The sequence below is a fragment of the Nannizzia gypsea genome, genomic scaffold (assembly GCF_000150975.2).
Source record: "Nannizzia gypsea CBS 118893 supercont1.3 genomic scaffold, whole genome shotgun sequence".
NCBI lineage: Eukaryota > Fungi > Ascomycota > Eurotiomycetes > Onygenales > Arthrodermataceae > Nannizzia > Nannizzia gypsea.
The window spans coordinates 155,545-173,041 of NW_003345199.1; the positions used below are offsets into that span (position 1 = coordinate 155,545).

At 48.6% G+C, this 17,497-nt stretch overlaps 6 protein-coding genes across 6 annotated transcripts; 4 read left to right on the top strand and 2 right to left on the bottom strand.

The window, feature by feature from the left end:
* Positions 1-1,413: 1,413 nt before the first annotated feature.
* Positions 1,414-3,291, top strand: MGYG_03488 (ent-kaurene oxidase; the record flags this gene model as incomplete). The annotated part of the gene is made up of 6 exons (XM_003173268.1): positions 1,414-1,596; positions 1,695-1,811; positions 1,881-1,980; positions 2,054-2,122; positions 2,195-2,797; positions 2,870-3,291. The coding sequence occupies 6 exons, from the start codon at positions 1,414-1,416 to the stop codon at positions 3,289-3,291; spliced, it is 1,494 nt and encodes a 497-aa protein (XP_003173316.1).
* A 2,711-nt stretch (positions 3,292-6,002) lies between these two features.
* On the top strand, positions 6,003-8,664 carry MGYG_03489 (hypothetical protein; the record flags this gene model as incomplete). Its single annotated transcript, XM_003173269.1, has 4 exons — positions 6,003-6,022; positions 6,118-7,143; positions 7,201-7,323; positions 7,386-8,664. The coding sequence occupies 4 exons, from the start codon at positions 6,003-6,005 to the stop codon at positions 8,662-8,664; spliced, it is 2,448 nt and encodes an 815-aa protein (XP_003173317.1).
* A 639-nt stretch (positions 8,665-9,303) lies between these two features.
* MGYG_03490 (tetratricopeptide repeat domain-containing protein) lies at positions 9,304-10,716 on the bottom strand (the record flags this gene model as incomplete). Its single annotated transcript, XM_003173270.1, has 3 exons — positions 9,304-10,022; positions 10,082-10,354; positions 10,434-10,716. The coding sequence occupies 3 exons, from the start codon at positions 10,714-10,716 to the stop codon at positions 9,304-9,306; spliced, it is 1,275 nt and encodes a 424-aa protein (XP_003173318.1).
* A 558-nt stretch (positions 10,717-11,274) lies between these two features.
* MGYG_03491 (hypothetical protein) lies at positions 11,275-11,676 on the top strand (the record flags this gene model as incomplete). The annotated part of the gene is made up of 1 exon (XM_003173271.1): positions 11,275-11,676. One exon carries the CDS (start codon positions 11,275-11,277, stop codon positions 11,674-11,676), a length of 402 nt encoding a protein of 133 aa, XP_003173319.1.
* A 553-nt stretch (positions 11,677-12,229) lies between these two features.
* Positions 12,230-13,236, top strand: MGYG_03492 (hypothetical protein; the record flags this gene model as incomplete). Its single annotated transcript, XM_003173272.1, has 2 exons — positions 12,230-12,339; positions 12,414-13,236. The coding sequence occupies 2 exons, from the start codon at positions 12,230-12,232 to the stop codon at positions 13,234-13,236; spliced, it is 933 nt and encodes a 310-aa protein (XP_003173320.1).
* Positions 13,237-13,701: 465 nt separating this feature from the next.
* Positions 13,702-17,025, bottom strand: MGYG_03493 (hypothetical protein; the record flags this gene model as incomplete). Its single annotated transcript, XM_003173273.1, has 1 exon — positions 13,702-17,025. One exon carries the CDS (start codon positions 17,023-17,025, stop codon positions 13,702-13,704), a length of 3,324 nt encoding a protein of 1,107 aa, XP_003173321.1.
* Between the last annotated feature and the right edge of the window lie 472 nt (positions 17,026-17,497).

Consider the following 17,497-nt stretch of genomic DNA (forward strand, 5'->3'; position numbering starts at 1 on the left):
GATGAGGTGTCGGTACCACCTGGTTAGCTATAATGACTCGATTATTGCCTCCTTTATGGCCCAAGACGTTTTCTCGATTAGTTACTACGGTGCTCTCTCTTGGTTGGCTCTCGGTGGGCTGTGGGAAGACCAAGACCAGGGAGCCAGTGTTGATATGAAGACATAAAGTAGCATATACGAGGATTTGGACAGGGCTATGGGTTGTTGAGTGAGTTTACTGCCAACCGAAACCGCGAAATCTTTTGCTGGCAGTCGGATGCTGGAAACAAAGCTCCGTGAAGATTTCTCCCTGGCTTCAGATCCATGCTTTGAATGATGTACCACGACGAATAAAACGAAGGATCTGACGCAAACAACAATCCGAACCATGGTTCCTGGCTGGAGAAGCCTAAAAACGGATATATTCACGGTGTCAAACGCCTCTTTGACAACAAAGTCATGATTTGCTTGGTGGCTCGGTGGCCTTGAAGGTTGAAACGATAGCTCTGATCATGACTCTGATGCCAACTCACATTCTTCATCTCCGGGACAATGCATTTCTTTTACGGAGTGGCGTTATTCTTGAAGAGCCCTGTCGCGATGCAACGCAGCCCATGCGAGCGCCGACGGGAGCCCAAAGACCCGTAGCCGACCTATCGACTGGGGTGTTTATCATACCCAGTCCAGGGCGCTGGTCTCCTTTCCCGCCCGGTGTGCCGTTACTAGTTGGTTTTTGGGGCTCGCTTGCAAGAGAGTTGCAATGCAGAGTGGAGGGCAGCCAAAAAAGCCTTGATGATGGGTTCCCGGAACGAGCGCCATCCGAGCAACCCAAGCCAGCCAGCTGACCTCTCATATTGCGAGCCAACCCCCTAGCACTTTGCCTCCATGGGCAAGTTCTTGGTTTTTACGACAAGCCAATGGACGAGCGAATGAGCTGGCAGCCATTACTAGGTTATATTTATGAACGACCAGTCAGTCAGCATCAGGGGAACCAAGAGGCCATCACATCATATACATACAATAATAATATAAATGAAATGAAAGGCAAAATAGTTTGTGGTTGCAACGATTCGGGACAGCACGGCACAGGCTCTTGCGATTGATGGATTCAGTTAGGTCGTTTCACCGACATGAGCGCGGGAGATGCACCATCCGATCCCCTTTTGAATTCGGACTATGGTACTTTATTTATACGGATTACCTACATGCAAGTTCAGCGTTAACCTAACTTGTCTAAGTGGCACATCCCCGTTTAGCTATACGACGTACCTATCCGGGGGAAGCGTCTATCTATATTACGCCCATGATAAATATCATATAAAGCATGCTCACTCCCTCCACCGGGCCATTTCATCAGCTGCTGTTTCGATCCGTACATCCACGCAACTTTCTTCTCTGTAACGGAACTGTCGTATAGTTTGTTGATTATTCACCATGTTGGAAGCGCTCGTCCAAGCCAGCAGTGGCTATCGGGTCGACCTGGCCCTCTCCTTCGTCGTCCTGCTGGTCGTTTCATACATTGCTCGACTCGTCAGCCATCGCCAGAGATATTCGAAATTCCCCTTGCACGCTGACAAGTCCAACCCGAAGCAGATGCTATTGTCTGGCTTTGCCAAGGTGAGTTGCTGCCAGAATTATACTTTCTCCTTAATATCGTTCGACGCTTTCGTTGTTTTTCCAAGTTAAATAAAGCTGACGGTGGATGTACCTCCAAGTATAAAAATGCCTTCCATATCGACACTGCCATTGGCAAGGATATCATTCTCTCAGCAGATTATGCCAACGAACTCAAGAGCGACCCTCATCTCGACTTCGCCAAAGCCATCCTTCCTGTAGCTACTCATTTAGATCCCTTTCCCCCTTCTCATACGTTGATTGGTCCTGACTAACCTCCTGCTTAGACCCTCCTTACCCATCTCTCAACCTTCCATCACATCGAAGAAGCTGGTAAGAACCAGGTATTGACCGAGACTATTCGAAGCAAGCTTTCGCGTTTACCAGGTATGACATGAGATATGGAGCCCATAGTTGAATCACACCGTCTCCCCCTTTGCTGATTATAGACCATGTATAGTGCATCTGAAGCAGGCCGTGTCCAACGAGGCAAGAGAAGTTATTCGTAATAAGTTTACTGACGACGAAGGTATTTAACACAAGCAATGATAACCCTTTTCTAAACGGCCGATTGACAAAAGACTAATATTGCTGAGGTTAGAATGGCATGAAATCCCCATCAAGGAGACTATCGTGAAGATTGTGGCCCGGGTGTCATCCAGGGTTTTCCTTGGAGAGGAACTTTGCCGCAATGAGGAATGGCTGAGAATTACCTCTGAATATACAGTCAACCTGTTCATTGCCATCAACGAGCTTACGACTTGGCCAGCATCTGTCCGCCCAATTGTCCAGTGGTTCCTCCCTACATGCCAGCGACTACGTCAACAGGTCGCAGATGCCCGGCGACTGATTCAACCAGTTATCGATGGACGGCATGCGGAAAACGATGAACTCCGACGTCAAGGCAAGCCTCTAAAGCAGCATGAGGACGCTATCGCGTGGCTCGATGAGAAGGCCGGCGGCCGATCGTTCGATGCCGCGATTGCCCAGCTCAGTCTATCCTTTGTATCCATACATACTACCACAGACCTTTGTACTCAAGCTATCTACGACATCTGCGCCAACCCAGAGCTCATACAACCCCTTCGGGAGGAGATAATCAGCGTTCTTGGAAGCCGTGAGTTGGATACTACCGCCCTGTACCAGATGAAGCTGTTGGATAGTGTGATCAAGGAGAGTCAAAGGCTCAAGCCCGCCGGCCTCCGTAAGTCGATGTCTCTTTTCCCTTTACTTCCCTTGGGTTATCCCATGATATCTCTAACGCAGCTTCGCTTAGTATCCATGAAGCGATACGCAACGCAAGACGTCACTCTTTCGGATGGTCTTGTTGTCCCCAAGGGAACAAGCATATCTGTATCTAGCCATGTTCACTGGGATGAGTCTGTGTACCCGGAGCCCAACAAGTTTGATGGATACCGTTTCCTCAAAATGAAAGGAGATCGCGAGAAGGATCGAATGGCCAACCTGGTCGCTACCAGCCCAGAGCATCTTGGATTTGGACACGGCATCCACGCCTGCCCTGGCCGATTCTTCGCCGCAGATGAAATCAAGATTCTCCTCTGCCACATTTTGCTTAAGTACGACTTTAAGCTGCCTGAGAAGAGCAATACCACCCCTTACATACTACCGGGTGGAGCTTATATGTCCGCCAGTGCACAACTTGACATCAGGCGAAGAAAGGAGGAAATCACCCTATGATGTCGATGACGGAAGACGTTGGAGTGGTATATTTTTTAGTATACTCTTATTATTGTTGTTGTTATTGGCTTTTAACTCCGCACATCAGCGACTGCATTTCTCTATACCCACTCCCTTCAAAAGCGACTGGCAGGCCCAAATTTTTGAAGCAAACTGACCAGAGTCTAACGATGGGCTGCTCTATTAAGTTGTTCTGGAAATTCCTGTTATATACTTCACAAAAATTCAACATAGTTTTTTTAAAGATAAAAATACGCCACGAGATTAGCCCACATAAAACCATACCGTTCGGCAAGATGCTGTCGTTTTTAGTTCTATAGATGCCATACGTCATCATGGTCAGCTAGCGGCTGAATAGGGGTAAAGCCTGTGCTTTCGGTGATCTACTTTTAGACATTAACAATGTCAAAGCATGAAATATCCCGAATGCACCATCTACATAATAAAAGTATTACGCCATTATTTGAAGATATGGGGATGTTTCAAGGCTCTTTAAGCCTAGTTCTAAAATTTGCTAGTAAGCCAGGGAGAGCCGTCGCTTATTTGGGTCCGATTATATTGTTTATATTTGTGTCATCGTCAAAGCTCACCCTGTTGCTATAACTTATCAGGGAAACCAAGAATTTGAAAACGATGTATATAACATGGGGGTGTACCATCCGTGAGTGTTGCCCAAGGTATATCCATAATTCGGATGTGCAGCAAATTGGCTATTAAGACAAGCTTTTTAGTGAAGCAAAACTGGATAATAAGTTACTTGACATAAATTCACACGATAGCATCAATGCTTAGGTGTTGACTCTAGCGAGTGACTTACTCCGTGGTCTGGTGGCTAGTAGCTGAACAAGGGTCCTTTCCCACCGGATGTAAGGAGTGAATTCTGCAAAACACCCTGGCCCGGGGTCCACTGCCGGCCGTACGGTATCTAATAAGAGCTGAGCTAAATATGGGCCTTCTATGAGTGCCACAGATCAAATCGGTACGCACCTGACTAAGGAAGTTCGGGTTTGTCTTCTGTCGAAAGAAGAAGCTCTTCTTTGTTTTTAAGCTTAAAAATGGGCAGCTGGCCAGGCTGGTCTTGGCCATCTTATCAGATCTTGCAGCGAAAAAGCATCTTTGAAACCCCAACAGCCAAAGTCTTAGCTCGTTGGCCAGCCTATAAGAGGGACAAGGAGAAAAAGAAAGCCACGCATGGGGGGAGCCAGCCCGATTGTAAACAACCAACAGAGCAGCGTGCTTATTGGTTTGTGGTTTGATGCATGTTTTCCTTTCCAGATCTCGAAGCCCGATGAAAAATTCTATCGTTGCCCCGCCGTTCGTGCGTTTTATCTGATCGGCCAACAAATGCTCCTTCGTACAAAATACAGAACACTCCAGTGAGGCGACCGTGGGGCAGCCAGAGAAGGAGATCGGACTGGGAAAAATGTGCAACTAGAGGAACGCTTCGCAGAAACCGGGGAGAAATAAAGCTCACGATGGAAGTGTGTCTCTTGGCCTTTCTGAGATCTTTGCGCCGCCGGCGCGGCAGCGTATATATAGTAACTTAAGAACGTAATTAGGGACGGCCGGCAAGTAGTGGCGAAAACGGGCACATGCACAAAGCGATAGTTAGATATTCGCTTTCTTGCAGCTCATACTTCAATATGGCGTTTGTCGCCGACTGGCCCTGGGAGCGCTCAAAAAAGGAAAGAAAGGAAAGGCTGTTAGATGATTTAGTTATAGGAGGAGGTACTGTTAACTAGTTAGCCAGGCCAACGGAGAACTCCACGAACTAGGTACCGTCTACTCCGTACGCGCTGTTTACGTTTGATCCCTGGACAGGGGCTGTAACAGGAGGCAGGCAGGGTCCTTAACCTTGTTGCCGCCCTCACTCACCCCCTAATCCCTCCCTCACTTCATTGCTCCCTCCCAAAACACCGGCGACTGCGGCGACTGCGGCGACGAACGACGAAAACGGCGAAGCATGGAACGTGGTCGAATGTCAAACGCGTCAAGATTTCATGAATATCAAACTCGCCTGGTTCTTCTTCTTCCTTTTTTCTCCACCAACCACTGGGACCGAATACGAAACAGTGACTAAGCATTCTGACTAAGCATTCCCAAAGGGGAAGTTCTTTACTTCTTTACTTCGACGTCAAACGAACAAACAAACGAACAGCTTCACAACTTCGCATCGTCCAGGCGAAAAGCAAAGGCAGCACGCAGCGACCAGCGCAAACGAGGCCGCAAAAAGCGGGTAGCTGAGAAAGGCCATCACACCGACGAACCCTTGTACAAGGCTGGCTGACAAGCCACAGATTGGTGTACGTCTCACGTGATATATTTGCCTCCAGGGCTCCAGCTCCCTGCGCCAGCCAGCGAGCGAGCGAGCGAGGGTGGCGAGACTAGAAGCGCAGAAGCGAATAATCGTCCCGAGCCGATCGAAGGAAAAGCGACAGAAAGAAAAGCATAAAAGGGGACGACGGGAGATAACTACATTAGCGGCCATGTCCTTTGGTGTCTTCTTAAGCAGAGACGAATACGAGATCGTCTAGGGTCAATCTCACAACCCTTGATCAGTCAGCAGGGCCTGTTGAACCCTTCTGGCATCCCGTCGGTCCATCGGTCTCTCCCACTCTCGAAAGACGAGGCGCAGAGTCCACCCGGAGCTGCTTGTTGGTCATGGACAGCGTTGATCATACGATTTCGCGCATGGAACCACGCCATAGATGATGGGGAAGCCATCGCAGAAGTGAGTTCTCCCCAAGAAAAGAAGCCTTGCCTTATTGACTACCCGTTCGTCGTACCTTTTTTGCCAACTGACAAATCGAGTGATATGCAATGCAGCTTGCTTCCAGCGTTTCCTGCAACCGACGCTGAGCCTTCGGACGACGCTCTCGAACCTGTTAATCCTGGTGTCAAAAAACTGAAGAAGACGCCGGCCAAGCGTCGCGCGCTCAGCTGTCTGCCATGCCGAAGGCACAAGCTGAAGTGCAACCGCCATGTCCCGTGCCATTCGTGTATCCGTTACCGGAGAGAGGAGCAATGTCGTCTCAATCCGCCGCCTTCCTCTGTCATGAGAGGCAGCGTGCCCCTACATTCACAGGGCCATGTTCCTCCAGACCATACCTCCGTGACCGCGCATGCACCAGTGCCCGCGCCTGCGCCCGCGCCAGTACCTGCATCGCTCTCTTTTCAACCGCTCCATACCCAAGTGGCATCTGCTACACCTTTACAAAGCAAACCTCAACAACCATATATACCTCACACCCGCGAACCAGACCGTATAGAAACTATCGTATCTAAGAGTGCTCGGAATACATTATTGGAAACTCCGCTGGCTCAAAGCTTGGCTAGCCTGCCGCAGAATATCCTTGGAGTCTCAACTCTCCCGCCATTCATACCACTCCTGCTGGCTGAACAATTTCAACGGCCCGTGGACGAAAATGAGGTTACCATCTTTTGGTGCGCACAGCTCGTTTCCATGCTCCCCTTGCGCCACCAATGCGACCTTATTGTCAATTACTATATCAACGAGCTCAACTACGTTTACCACTCCGTACACGCTCCATCGTTTCGAGAAGACTATGCTGCCTTTTGGAATAAGGATATCAAAGATACTGATATAATCTGGCTGTCATTTCTATACTCGATCCTCTCCACCAGTGCCGTTTTCATTCCGTTCCCTGATGTAAAAGCCGTCGGGCTGGATCCCGACACAATACGCAAAAAGGCTCATCTATGGCATTGGGCTTCTAGGCAGGCACTAAGTGCCGGTCATTATGAATCACGGCCTTGTTTAACGCAATTAGAAACATTCCTCGTGACGCAGCTATATTGGTTATCTACCAAGAATGTTGAGGCTCTGAACTCGTAAGTTTATGCACAATCCCGCTGTTCTATGGTCTTTTCACTGATGTTATATAATAGAGCACTCGGACAGGCGGTTCGGAACGGACAAGCGTTGAACTTGGATAGGGATGTTTCGGGATATAGCCCTCTCGAAACAGAAAAGCGACGGCGTATCTGGTGGGAGCTGTTTTGCTGCGATACGTATGTGAATTCCTAGACAATCATTTCAATATTGATGCATGGATGGGAGCTAACAGCAACAGCTTCCAATCAATGTGTATGAGTCGGACACCACTCATTCATTGTCCCGCCCCAAAAATCCCATTACCCGCGAACTGTAATGATGTGGATATTACCGACTCGTTCACTGAAGGACGGCCAATTGATGAACCAACAGAAACCAGTGCAAGTATTCTCCGAGCAGAAGTATTTTTGATCATGCGCAAACTCTTCGATAGCGGTTTTGAATATCTGTCGTCTTACGAGTATGTACGATCAGTTGATACAGAGCTCGCAAATCTCACCCGTAACTTCCCGTGGTACTTCCAGCTCGATGAGAATGGTGAATGTGCGAACCTCCCTGAGCACCAGGATTACATAGTGTGGCAATTCCACCTGCTCCATAGCTGCATTTGCATGCAGCGCATACGCATGAACCGTCCCTTTATTCACACACGCGCTGGTGACTCGTGGGCTGTCTGTGCCAAAGCTGCCAATGAGGTTTTGGCTGTTTACCAAAGCATGCGTAACCCAGACGTGGAGGAGTTTCGCAAATCGCATAAGCTATCTGTGCAATCATACCAGATATTTTCCGCTGCTGTGGCACTGGCAGGTTTTCTGCTTGTTGAACGTTCCTTCCCGGCAGATAATATTCGCCCTCTTATTGAAATGGTGATATCTGATTTAGAACTGTGTACGGAGGATGCTTCGATTGCTGTAAACGGCAGGAATACTCTGATTAAAATGTTGGATATGTATGATCGTCGCCAACAAAGGGAGCCTGTTGAAGCGGAGTCCCTTGTACCAGAAATATCGGTAGTCTTTGGTGGCGAGCAAACCACACGGAAATACCTGAAGCGGTGCGAAATCGGCTACGTTCTCAATGAAGATGGACATGCTACCCCTAGCTCGGCTAATCCTAGGGCGAGTGTGACCACTCCCAACGCGAACACATACGGCACCAACACTCCGACATCCTACACCTACAATCAAGTTAACCAGTCAGCGGCAGAAGTAAGTGACGTGCCTCAAGGAACTCAATACACAGTTCCCAACCCACCATTCTCCGAGTTTGATCCCTCAAGGGTGCAATCGAAAGCCTATATCCCACATCCTATCCCTGCCAATTCAATCCTGGTAAACACCAATAATACCCAGGCTCTCACGAATCCCGATATTAGCCAACACCTGCCAAACACCAGCATCAGCCCAAACGGAGACCTGGAACTACTTAATTGCTTCTATAGCAACCCAATTCCTCTCGATATGAGTTTTGATGGACCTTGGGACTTTTTGCTCACTGACTTACCGTACCAACCCTGAGGCTTGCCCTTAAGGATTTTTTTTAACCTGGTTGTCAGTTCATTTTACTATACCCTTATATCTTGATATTTCTACTTCTTTCATATCCAGGATTAGGATCATTGGAGGCGCTAGAGTATGCATATTTCTTTTTTCTTTTATCCCATTCAGTTTTGGAACATGGGCATATATATCTGGTGTCGATTTTTCTATTTCCTTGGTCTCCTGTTTTGTATAAACATACATATAAAGTGGTGGGACGGGTTTTCCTTGTGGAACTGGCTTGTGCGAGTCGAATACGCCCTTCGAGCTGTTATGAAAATCATCGCCTAGAGGCCGAGCTTTGGTTTGTCTTGTTCTTTCTTCTCTTCTTTGCATTCACTTATGAACCCCACGAATCTAGATGCGTGGAAGCATATTTGATATATCTCCGGTAGTCCAATCTGCTACCTCTGAGGAAAACATGCTCAGTCCCGTTGTAATATGGCAATGTCTTCATTCATCCAAGTAACATATATATGCTTGTCATGCATGACCCCAGCGACGCCCCATTACAAGCTTATATGGTAGGTATGCGACATTGGTCCAGGAGGCTGTAGCAGCGCGGAAAATCCCAACGAGCAACAGAGGTAATTTTTCCGCTATGTATCCGTCGGTCCATCACGAGGCATTTTTCCGCGTCTTCATTTCCGCAATCCATTTAGCTGCCATCTTAGTAGGTACGACATTGATCCGCACCAGACCATCAACGACCTCGACTTTTCCTCCGCCCAAAATAGCGAGCAGCGAAACTTTCTTTCCAGGCTTGATCATCCCGCCTGCAGCAGTCTCCATGTAACAGTCCACGGAGCTGATGTTATATTCATGAGTGGTGTCCCAGGGGAGTGGGAAGATGTACTCAAGGTGTTGGGCGATGTTGTCTGTCTCGGCAAACTCTTTGATAAAGTCGGACTGCGCGTGCATGGGGTAGAGCAAAACGCAGGGAAAGACAAGGGTGCTCTCTGGCGATAAAGGATCAGGCGAGAGTTTCATGGCTGCATCCTCCATGTCTGGTGGCTGGGCGGTTTCCCTAACGGAAATCTCGCGTGCTGCTAGAGCTGTGCTGAGCGTGAGTCGGATCTTCTCTTCTCGCTCTTGTTCCTTTCTCTTCCGCGCCGCGATCTTATCCAATTCCGCCTTTCTCGCTTCTATCTTCTTTGAAAGGGCTTGCAGAGGCTGGTTTTTCTTATCATGGTGGAGGCCTCTCACACACGCATCATCCGCCTCCACAACTTTATCGAGAGCAAGGAGGGCAGAAGCTGAGCGGTAGAACGCTTTGATATTCTTCGGGTTGAGTTTTAACGTAGACGCGCAGTCTAAAGTGGTGGATCTGTAATTTTCTGTTTGACTTCGTCAGTTTCAGTCTTCTTATTATCGGGTTCGATCGGTGCAGTGGTACTCAGTTCCAAGTTGCATAATGCTCTATTGATGTAGCAAGCCTCTTCGATTTCACGCAACCTTCGCGCTTCTTCTTTGGGATCTTCGGGCTCCTCCCAGCTATTATCTTTCATGGTCAAAATAGATATCCCCTTGGTATAGCACTCCTTTGCATCCTTCCATCGCTTCATTTTCGCAAAATCGTTTCCATTTTCGCGGAACCGTTGCGCGTTGTCCGCCCGTGTGCCTTCGTTTTGCAGTGCTCGGATAGCGTCCAGATATGGATTATCACCTTCTGTTGACCAATGTAATCAGTAAGTATTTGATTCCTGTTTCATTTCTTGGATTTGCTTGCTTTTGATAGGATTACAAACCAGCCTGTAGTGCCTTCTCGGCGTCTGTCATAAAGAGCGGGGTCTGGTTCATGAGCTCTATTATCTCGTCTGCGGTATGAGACCTGACAGACTCCATTGCTGGTGGCATAGCTGGAAAAGCCTCACTTCCCTTAGGGAAGACATCTTTCTTTATCCCAAAGGGAGTTTCGCCTGATGGGAGGAAGGATGGCTCTTTTGCGGTAGGCGGCGGGGTGAAGACGGGCGCCTTGTTGAGGTCTAGAGACTCATCGAAATCATCCGGGAGCTCTTCAATACGACCCATCGTTGTTTGTCTTCTTGTCCGTCTTGTTGATGATTGTCCTGTTTCTTTATGATATCTTCCCTAACAGTTGTTCTTTATTAGATAATGTGATGTTCAAACGATCCGTCTTCTTCAACATATGACGATTTTATTGTTCGCTTTTTCTTCTTTTTCTGGCGTTTTTTCTCTTTCTTTGAGCCGCAAAAGCAAACAAGACAAACATTCTTATCAGATTGATTATGTCATCGCTAAATAAGATAAGATCGAAAGTTTAAACAAATGACATATGAACACGTGATATTAATTACATAATCCCGTCTTTGTCGTTTGTGATGAAGAAAAAGAGAAGCAACAGTAATAGGAGACATAAAGACGGGATTGTCTACGGTTTATGGGGAGACAAGGCTGTCTGGTTGGGAGATGAGATGAGATGGATGCCGGTTTGGGAGAGAAGCCGGACAAAGGCAAATGTCCCGCTATACAAGGTATAAACAGCCCATGGCTTCTCCCAAGCCGTTGCTATGTCTGTCTACTCAGCACCCAGAATCAACTTACGGTTTTACTTGACAATTGGGCGCGATGTTTGAGAAATACAAGCCTCCTCGCAGCTACGGCAGCAGCGGCGGCGCCCTGAGCCTCACCGGGCTGGAGAGCATGTCCCCGGCCGAACAGACAGCCCGTATCCTTGCCGTGGCGAACGACATGGCAGCGTCGATAATATATATCGCCAAACAAGCTGAAGCCGGCAACCTAACCAACAGCCAGACCATCCCAATCTATAACTTCATCGACAGCATCCTGGGCCTCGAACGCAGCCAGAAGAAAAGTCTGATGAGGGAGCTGGAGATGCAAGGGTCGCAGATCGCGCTGATGGAGAAACAACACCGCAGGGACATCGAGGAGCTGACCAAGTGCGCGATAGAGACAATCACGCAGATGAATGCGAAGATTGAGCAGCTACAGAAGGACAATTCTGCATAGCCATTTAGTTATCTAGTCGACGGCCTGTTGGAACCAAGGTTGGAGGACTGTCACATGACACCGAGAATGAGATCCGCTTCTAGGAGGAAGACGAATGAAGAAGAAGAAGAAGAAGAAGAAGAAGAAGAAGAAGAGATGGAAGACGAAAGAAAGGAGAGAAACATCGGCGAGAAGGAAAAGCTGCTGGTAGTTGATAAATGGAAGATGCTGGTTGGTGCAGAAAAGTAAAAGAGCCTTACCTCGGCATCTCGAACCAGCCGGCGCCCCAGAAGGCAAAACAGCAAGCGTCGGGAGGCAGAGGAAGAGATGGTGGAACCAGGTTGAATTATTTATTCCAATCAACCCCGTAAAAGCTATAGGCTTGCCCGTAGAACCCATGCCATGTGAATCTTGTCTGTCCTGGGCGTATAAATAGGAATCGGAAGGGCTTTTTTCGTCTTTGATAGCAAGATATCTTCCTTTTGTTTCTGGCGTAACCGTTTCTCTCCCTTGGACCAGCAATTTACAACTCATCCAGCTTTCTCGTGCCTCAATATTCCATATAACCGACGAAATGAGTAATAAGGGGGACTTCGCCGCTGTCAGGCGTGATATCATTGCCCAGATGAAGCAGCCTGGGTATGATGATGGAAGCGCAGGCCCTGTTTTTGTTCGACTCGCATGGTAAGTCCTTGTATCTTTGGCATCCGTTTGGCTCCCTTTTCAGCCTGTTTTCACATTTGACTGACATCTTCCAGGCATTCCGCAGGTACATACGACGTTAAGAGCGACACGGGAGGCTCCAATGGCGCCGGCATGCGCTATGAGGCCGAGGGAGGCGACCCAGCCAACGCCGGCCTGCAGCATGGCCGCGCATTCCTCGAGCCCATCAAGGCCAAACACCCCTGGATCACATACTCCGACCTCTGGACGCTCGCCGGCGTCGTCGCCATCAAGGAGATGGGTGGCCCCGAGATAAGCTGGCTGCCCGGCCGGACAGACTTCGTCGATGACTCCAAGGTACCTCCTCGCGGCCGTCTTCCCGATGCCACCAAGGGCAGCGACCACATCCGACACATCTTCTACCGCATGGGCTTCAACGACCAGGAGATCGTAGCCCTCTCCGGCGCACACAACCTCGGCCGCACACACATGGACCGCAGCGGCTTCGAAGGTCCCTGGGTTAACAACCCTATCCGCTTCTCAAACCAGTACTTCCGGCTGCTTAAGAAGCTCGATTGGAAGCCTCGCACACTCTCAAACGGGACGAAGCAGTTCAACTACGTCGACGAGGACGTGCCGGAGGAGGAGCGCGAGGAGCCGCTCATGATGCTGCCAACGGACATGGCCCTGCTCTCGGACCCAGAGTTCGCGATGTGGGTGGACAAGTACGCCGAGGACAAGGAGCTCTTCTTCGACCACTTCTCCAAGGCCTTCCACAAGCTGATGGAGCTGGGCATCAAGCGAAATGCGCAGGGCGAGGTCATCAACACTGACAACGTCCGTGGCGGATATATCTCTGCGCCCAAGAAGAGTGACCGGCCAACCGCTCCAGACCAGGCTCCCAGGGCCCATCTCTAGTGTCTTGCCTTCTCTTTGTCTCCTTCATAGTCTTAGTCTTCCTTCTTGGTTCTCTGGAGTTCATGTTTGGTTTGTTTAGAGAAAGGTTGAGTATAGAAAGTTCGACAACTAGAGCGGTAGATGTTAGACACGGTCGGTATGTGTATATAGAAGTTTACTAGTAATGAGAAAAAAGTCCTTGCAGCCTCTCCCAGCCTCTCCCAACCGGCTCTCTTTATACAACTACTATCCATTTCAAATCGAATTAAAGAAGTGTGATAAATAACTAACACTTGGACACGGGATGCAAAGTTGGCCGCCAAGTTCGTATAACCAGTTATCGAATGCATGTGAATTTGTTGACGCTTGAGATCTATCTGTTTTGTACATCCACGTACTCCGTATGTACAGTTTCGATATCTATCTATGAATCAATATCAAACCTATTGTAGCACTCCTCATTTATTTCGTGAAAGGAGTGACAACCTACTGTTCACTCTCGGACTCATCTCTCTTCCTCTTCAGACTATTGCTGCCAGCGGCATCAGTTCCCGTCGAGGGCTCTGGGGCTGTATCTTCGGTTAGGCTTGTCTCGCATGCACCCGTACTCGTGCTGGTGATACCCCACTGGGCCAGCCATTCATTGTCCGCTAAGGCAGTCTCCATGTTTGCTGCTGTACATTGCCCTGGTCCGATACTGTTGACCTGGCCTGAGAAGTCAAGGAAATTGTCTGAAGGCGGAAGTGGATGTATGGGTGAATCTGCATATGGAAGCGCTAGGTTAGAAGAGTACAGGCTATCATTGTGGTGTATGAAGTCATCAAACGGCAGGTTAGCTGTCCCAAGGTCTCCCTGAACGAGTCCTTCTATTAAAGTTGTATCTGCATTACCGTCTTCTGCCACCTGTGCTTCGACAGGTACCTCCGGGCGTAGTCCTACATCATCAGCAGTAATCGCAGGGTCGAAGAGTAAGTCATGGGGGTTTATCGTGAGAAAATTGGGTTGTCCTTCGGCACTAGAAGCAATATGTGGGTTTCCGGCTTCCGTTGGGTTCTGCTCAGGGGGTGTGTCAACAATGATCGGACTGTTCACGCCTTGGTGGGTAGTGGTTCGGTCATTGCTTGGAGTCCCTGAACTAGACACATAGTTTGCCAGGTGTTGAATGTTGGCGATATCGAATGTAGTTACTTCCGAACACGGATCGTGAACCGGTTCATATGTGTTAGCTTGGTAGCTTCCAGCTAGCTCTGGACCTGACCCATGAACATTGGGAGTAAGCTGGACAGCAGAAGCATTGAACGCGGGTATCACTGCATTAGGGATATTAGGGATATCTTGATGGGCGTTAACCTGGTGGTACCCGTCTGGAACCGCACCCGGCCTATAGTTTGGGTGCATATAAGTTATCGTAGCTATCCTAGGGGTTGGTCCAACAGTTGAATTCGTGTTACCGTTAGTGGATGTACCAGCATGAACTGACGATGAACTATCAGGGCAGATAGATGCCTCCACTGTAGGAGTAGTAGCCGAACCCCGGATTGAAAGTGGTGAACCTTCATCGTTAGCGTTGTAGGGGGCTACAACGAGGTTAGATGCAGCTGGATCGGTTTCAAATTGATCTCTCTTCTTTGGTCGGCTAGTAGGCTTAGGTTTTCGTCGAGCTGAAGAGACGAGAGTCTTTCGTCTATCCAGTGCCCCTATCCCTATTGCATGGACAGGCGGCTTTGGCTGCTTCTCCTTCGACGGCGAGAGTGTTTTGTTACTAGGAGAATCGCCGTTGTTCTTTGATTCGCGAATGGAGATTATAGTTCCATTGCTAGGATGTCCTGGAGAAAGGTTAGGATACTGGGATGGCTGTGAGGCCCTCGACGGAGGAGCTAATGTTTCTTTTGGTGGGTGTATAATGTTTTCGAAAAATAGTAGTACCGGAAAGCCATCAACCCACCATGAGCTTGGTGCAATCTCACATTGATCTTGCGGCTTTATACCTCCCGGAATCATGCCCGATATCTGCCCTGCGTCATAGATTTGTGTCCGCCGATCGCCATTAGCTTCCTGGTCTTTGTCAACCCATCGCAATCTGTGACGCGTGTCACCGTTGTTCCGCATCTCATGTATGCCTCCAATGAACTTATACTGTTCGTTTACTACCTCGCCGGTAGTTCTGGTTAGCCGTACTGTTATCGCGGGAGAGCAAGAGTTGCGGATCTTTGTTTGCTGATGGGGCCGAATAACAAGACGAAGAGGGGCGGATTCAAATGTCCGGTGATAATTTCTTGAGCATGAATTATCACATTGAGCACAAGTAATGATTGTACCACCTTGGAAGACGCGCTGCAAGAGAACAGAAAGGTCTACACCGTCATTATCATTTAGTTGATAACACAGACTGGCAACACATTCTCGATGTAGTACACTGTTTACTGATCCACCGTGGTGACCACAAGGCTGTTGATGGTCGGTATAACAGAGATGAAATTGTCGGAAAGACTTGGTGAGAGCTGTCCAGATATTGGCTGGGTCCATCACTAATCTACCAACCGAGTGAGGATCTAGTTTGTAGTGCTGGGCATAGACATCCCACAGCCTCTCTTTAACTGTTGAAACTACCTCATCGGATAACTGACTGTTTAAACAATCGCCCATAGCACTTATAAACGCCTTCTCAGGTGGAGTTAATACTGCCAGTCGTTCACGGCTGGCTCTCTTATCGACTGTAGTGGATCCAGCGTTGGTCAACAGCCCTGAAACAATAATGCAGTCGAATATATCCGAACTCCCATTACAGGACATAGGGCCACGGCATCTGAGGGGATATAACTCTCCACCAGCATCGAAGGAGAGTCGGGTTTGGTCCTCGGATACCCTTAGTCTTAGAAATGATAGCGTTGTTGCCCCTATGATTGGGCCAGTTATAGAGGGTTTGGTGTAGTGAAGCTGTGCTAGCGGAGTTTGCTTGGGAGAATGATTGTTCAAAAGGCCGTAAGCGCTATGCGAGGTGCTCCATCTGGGTGGACTACCAGTTTGACCTGGCATAAATTGTGGTGCGCCGTCTATCCGATTATGACTTGGTGTTTGATATCTCTGGTAGTATTCATCACCCCATTGTTTGCCTGCTCGTCCAGGGTTAGGGAAACCGTTTGGGACACCATACCCTGGGCTTTGTCTTAATCTAGTCGGGCTTTGAGCCATCATGTTGAATTGAGCGGGCATATAGCTCGGGCGAGAAGGAAAGTTTGTACCGGGATGATGTCTATGAAAGACAGGGTCTCTAGGGGGCGTTGACCATTGAGGAGGAACCTGTGGTGTTTCGGGCGGAAGTGCAAACTCCCAGTTCGGGTCTCCCCTGGGCATCCTTCTACTAAACAATGGCGGGTTGTACGATGGGCGTAAAAGTCTGGGCCCAGCGTCACAGTCTCGGCTGACAAAATGATGCCAATCGCTACGAAGCCGGGGATCCTGGTTGTATGAAATTCGCTTTAAAACCTGAAGTAAATCTTCTTTCGTTTTCCGTGGTATCTGGGGCTTCTGTGGTTTCCCGGGTTTGCTTTTCTTCTCTTGTTCCTTTTTCTTCTTTTTCCCTTCTTGCTTTTCAGGCTTTTTTGTGGGGAGTGAGAAACCCCATGTATGATGGTTTACCAGCTTCTTGAGCGTGTCTATGTCAAGAGCACGGTTGCGTAAATGTGTGGTGTCCGGGAAACGATACAATTCATAGCCTGGTGGTGGAATAGCGAGTTTCTCGAAACCAAAATCGGGGAAGTATTCGTTCACTTCCGGGTAGTCAGCGTTGGGAGAACCCAGCCCAGGCATGACGTTTGAATTGTATTAGAGGATACTGAAAATCGAACGTGGGATGGAAGTGGACGTCACTTATGTCATAACAATGGTTTTGAATATATCCAAGAGCCTCATAAGCAGCGAAAGATCAGAGATTAAATAGGTCGAAAATACAAGGCAGAGAAGGTATGTGTCGAAGGTAGGCCCCTTCAGTCCCTCACAGTAGTAGGCACATAGTCATTGTTGAGCAGAGATCAACAATGGACTGACAACGAAAGCCAGTGAGCCGAAATATGGGCAAACTGGCGGCAACTTGGGATAAAGGGGAAGAGCAGCCATCCAGACTGATCTATTATTCTCCGATGCTAAGCCACATAGAAATTCAGTCGCTTTTATACCATTATGAGGACCAATTGTGCCCTTTGTTTGGTCTCAAAAAGCGAGGGAAACAATGCAGAACTTTGGGAATACGGGGCAAACCAAGATAGCAATAAGATAAACGTCA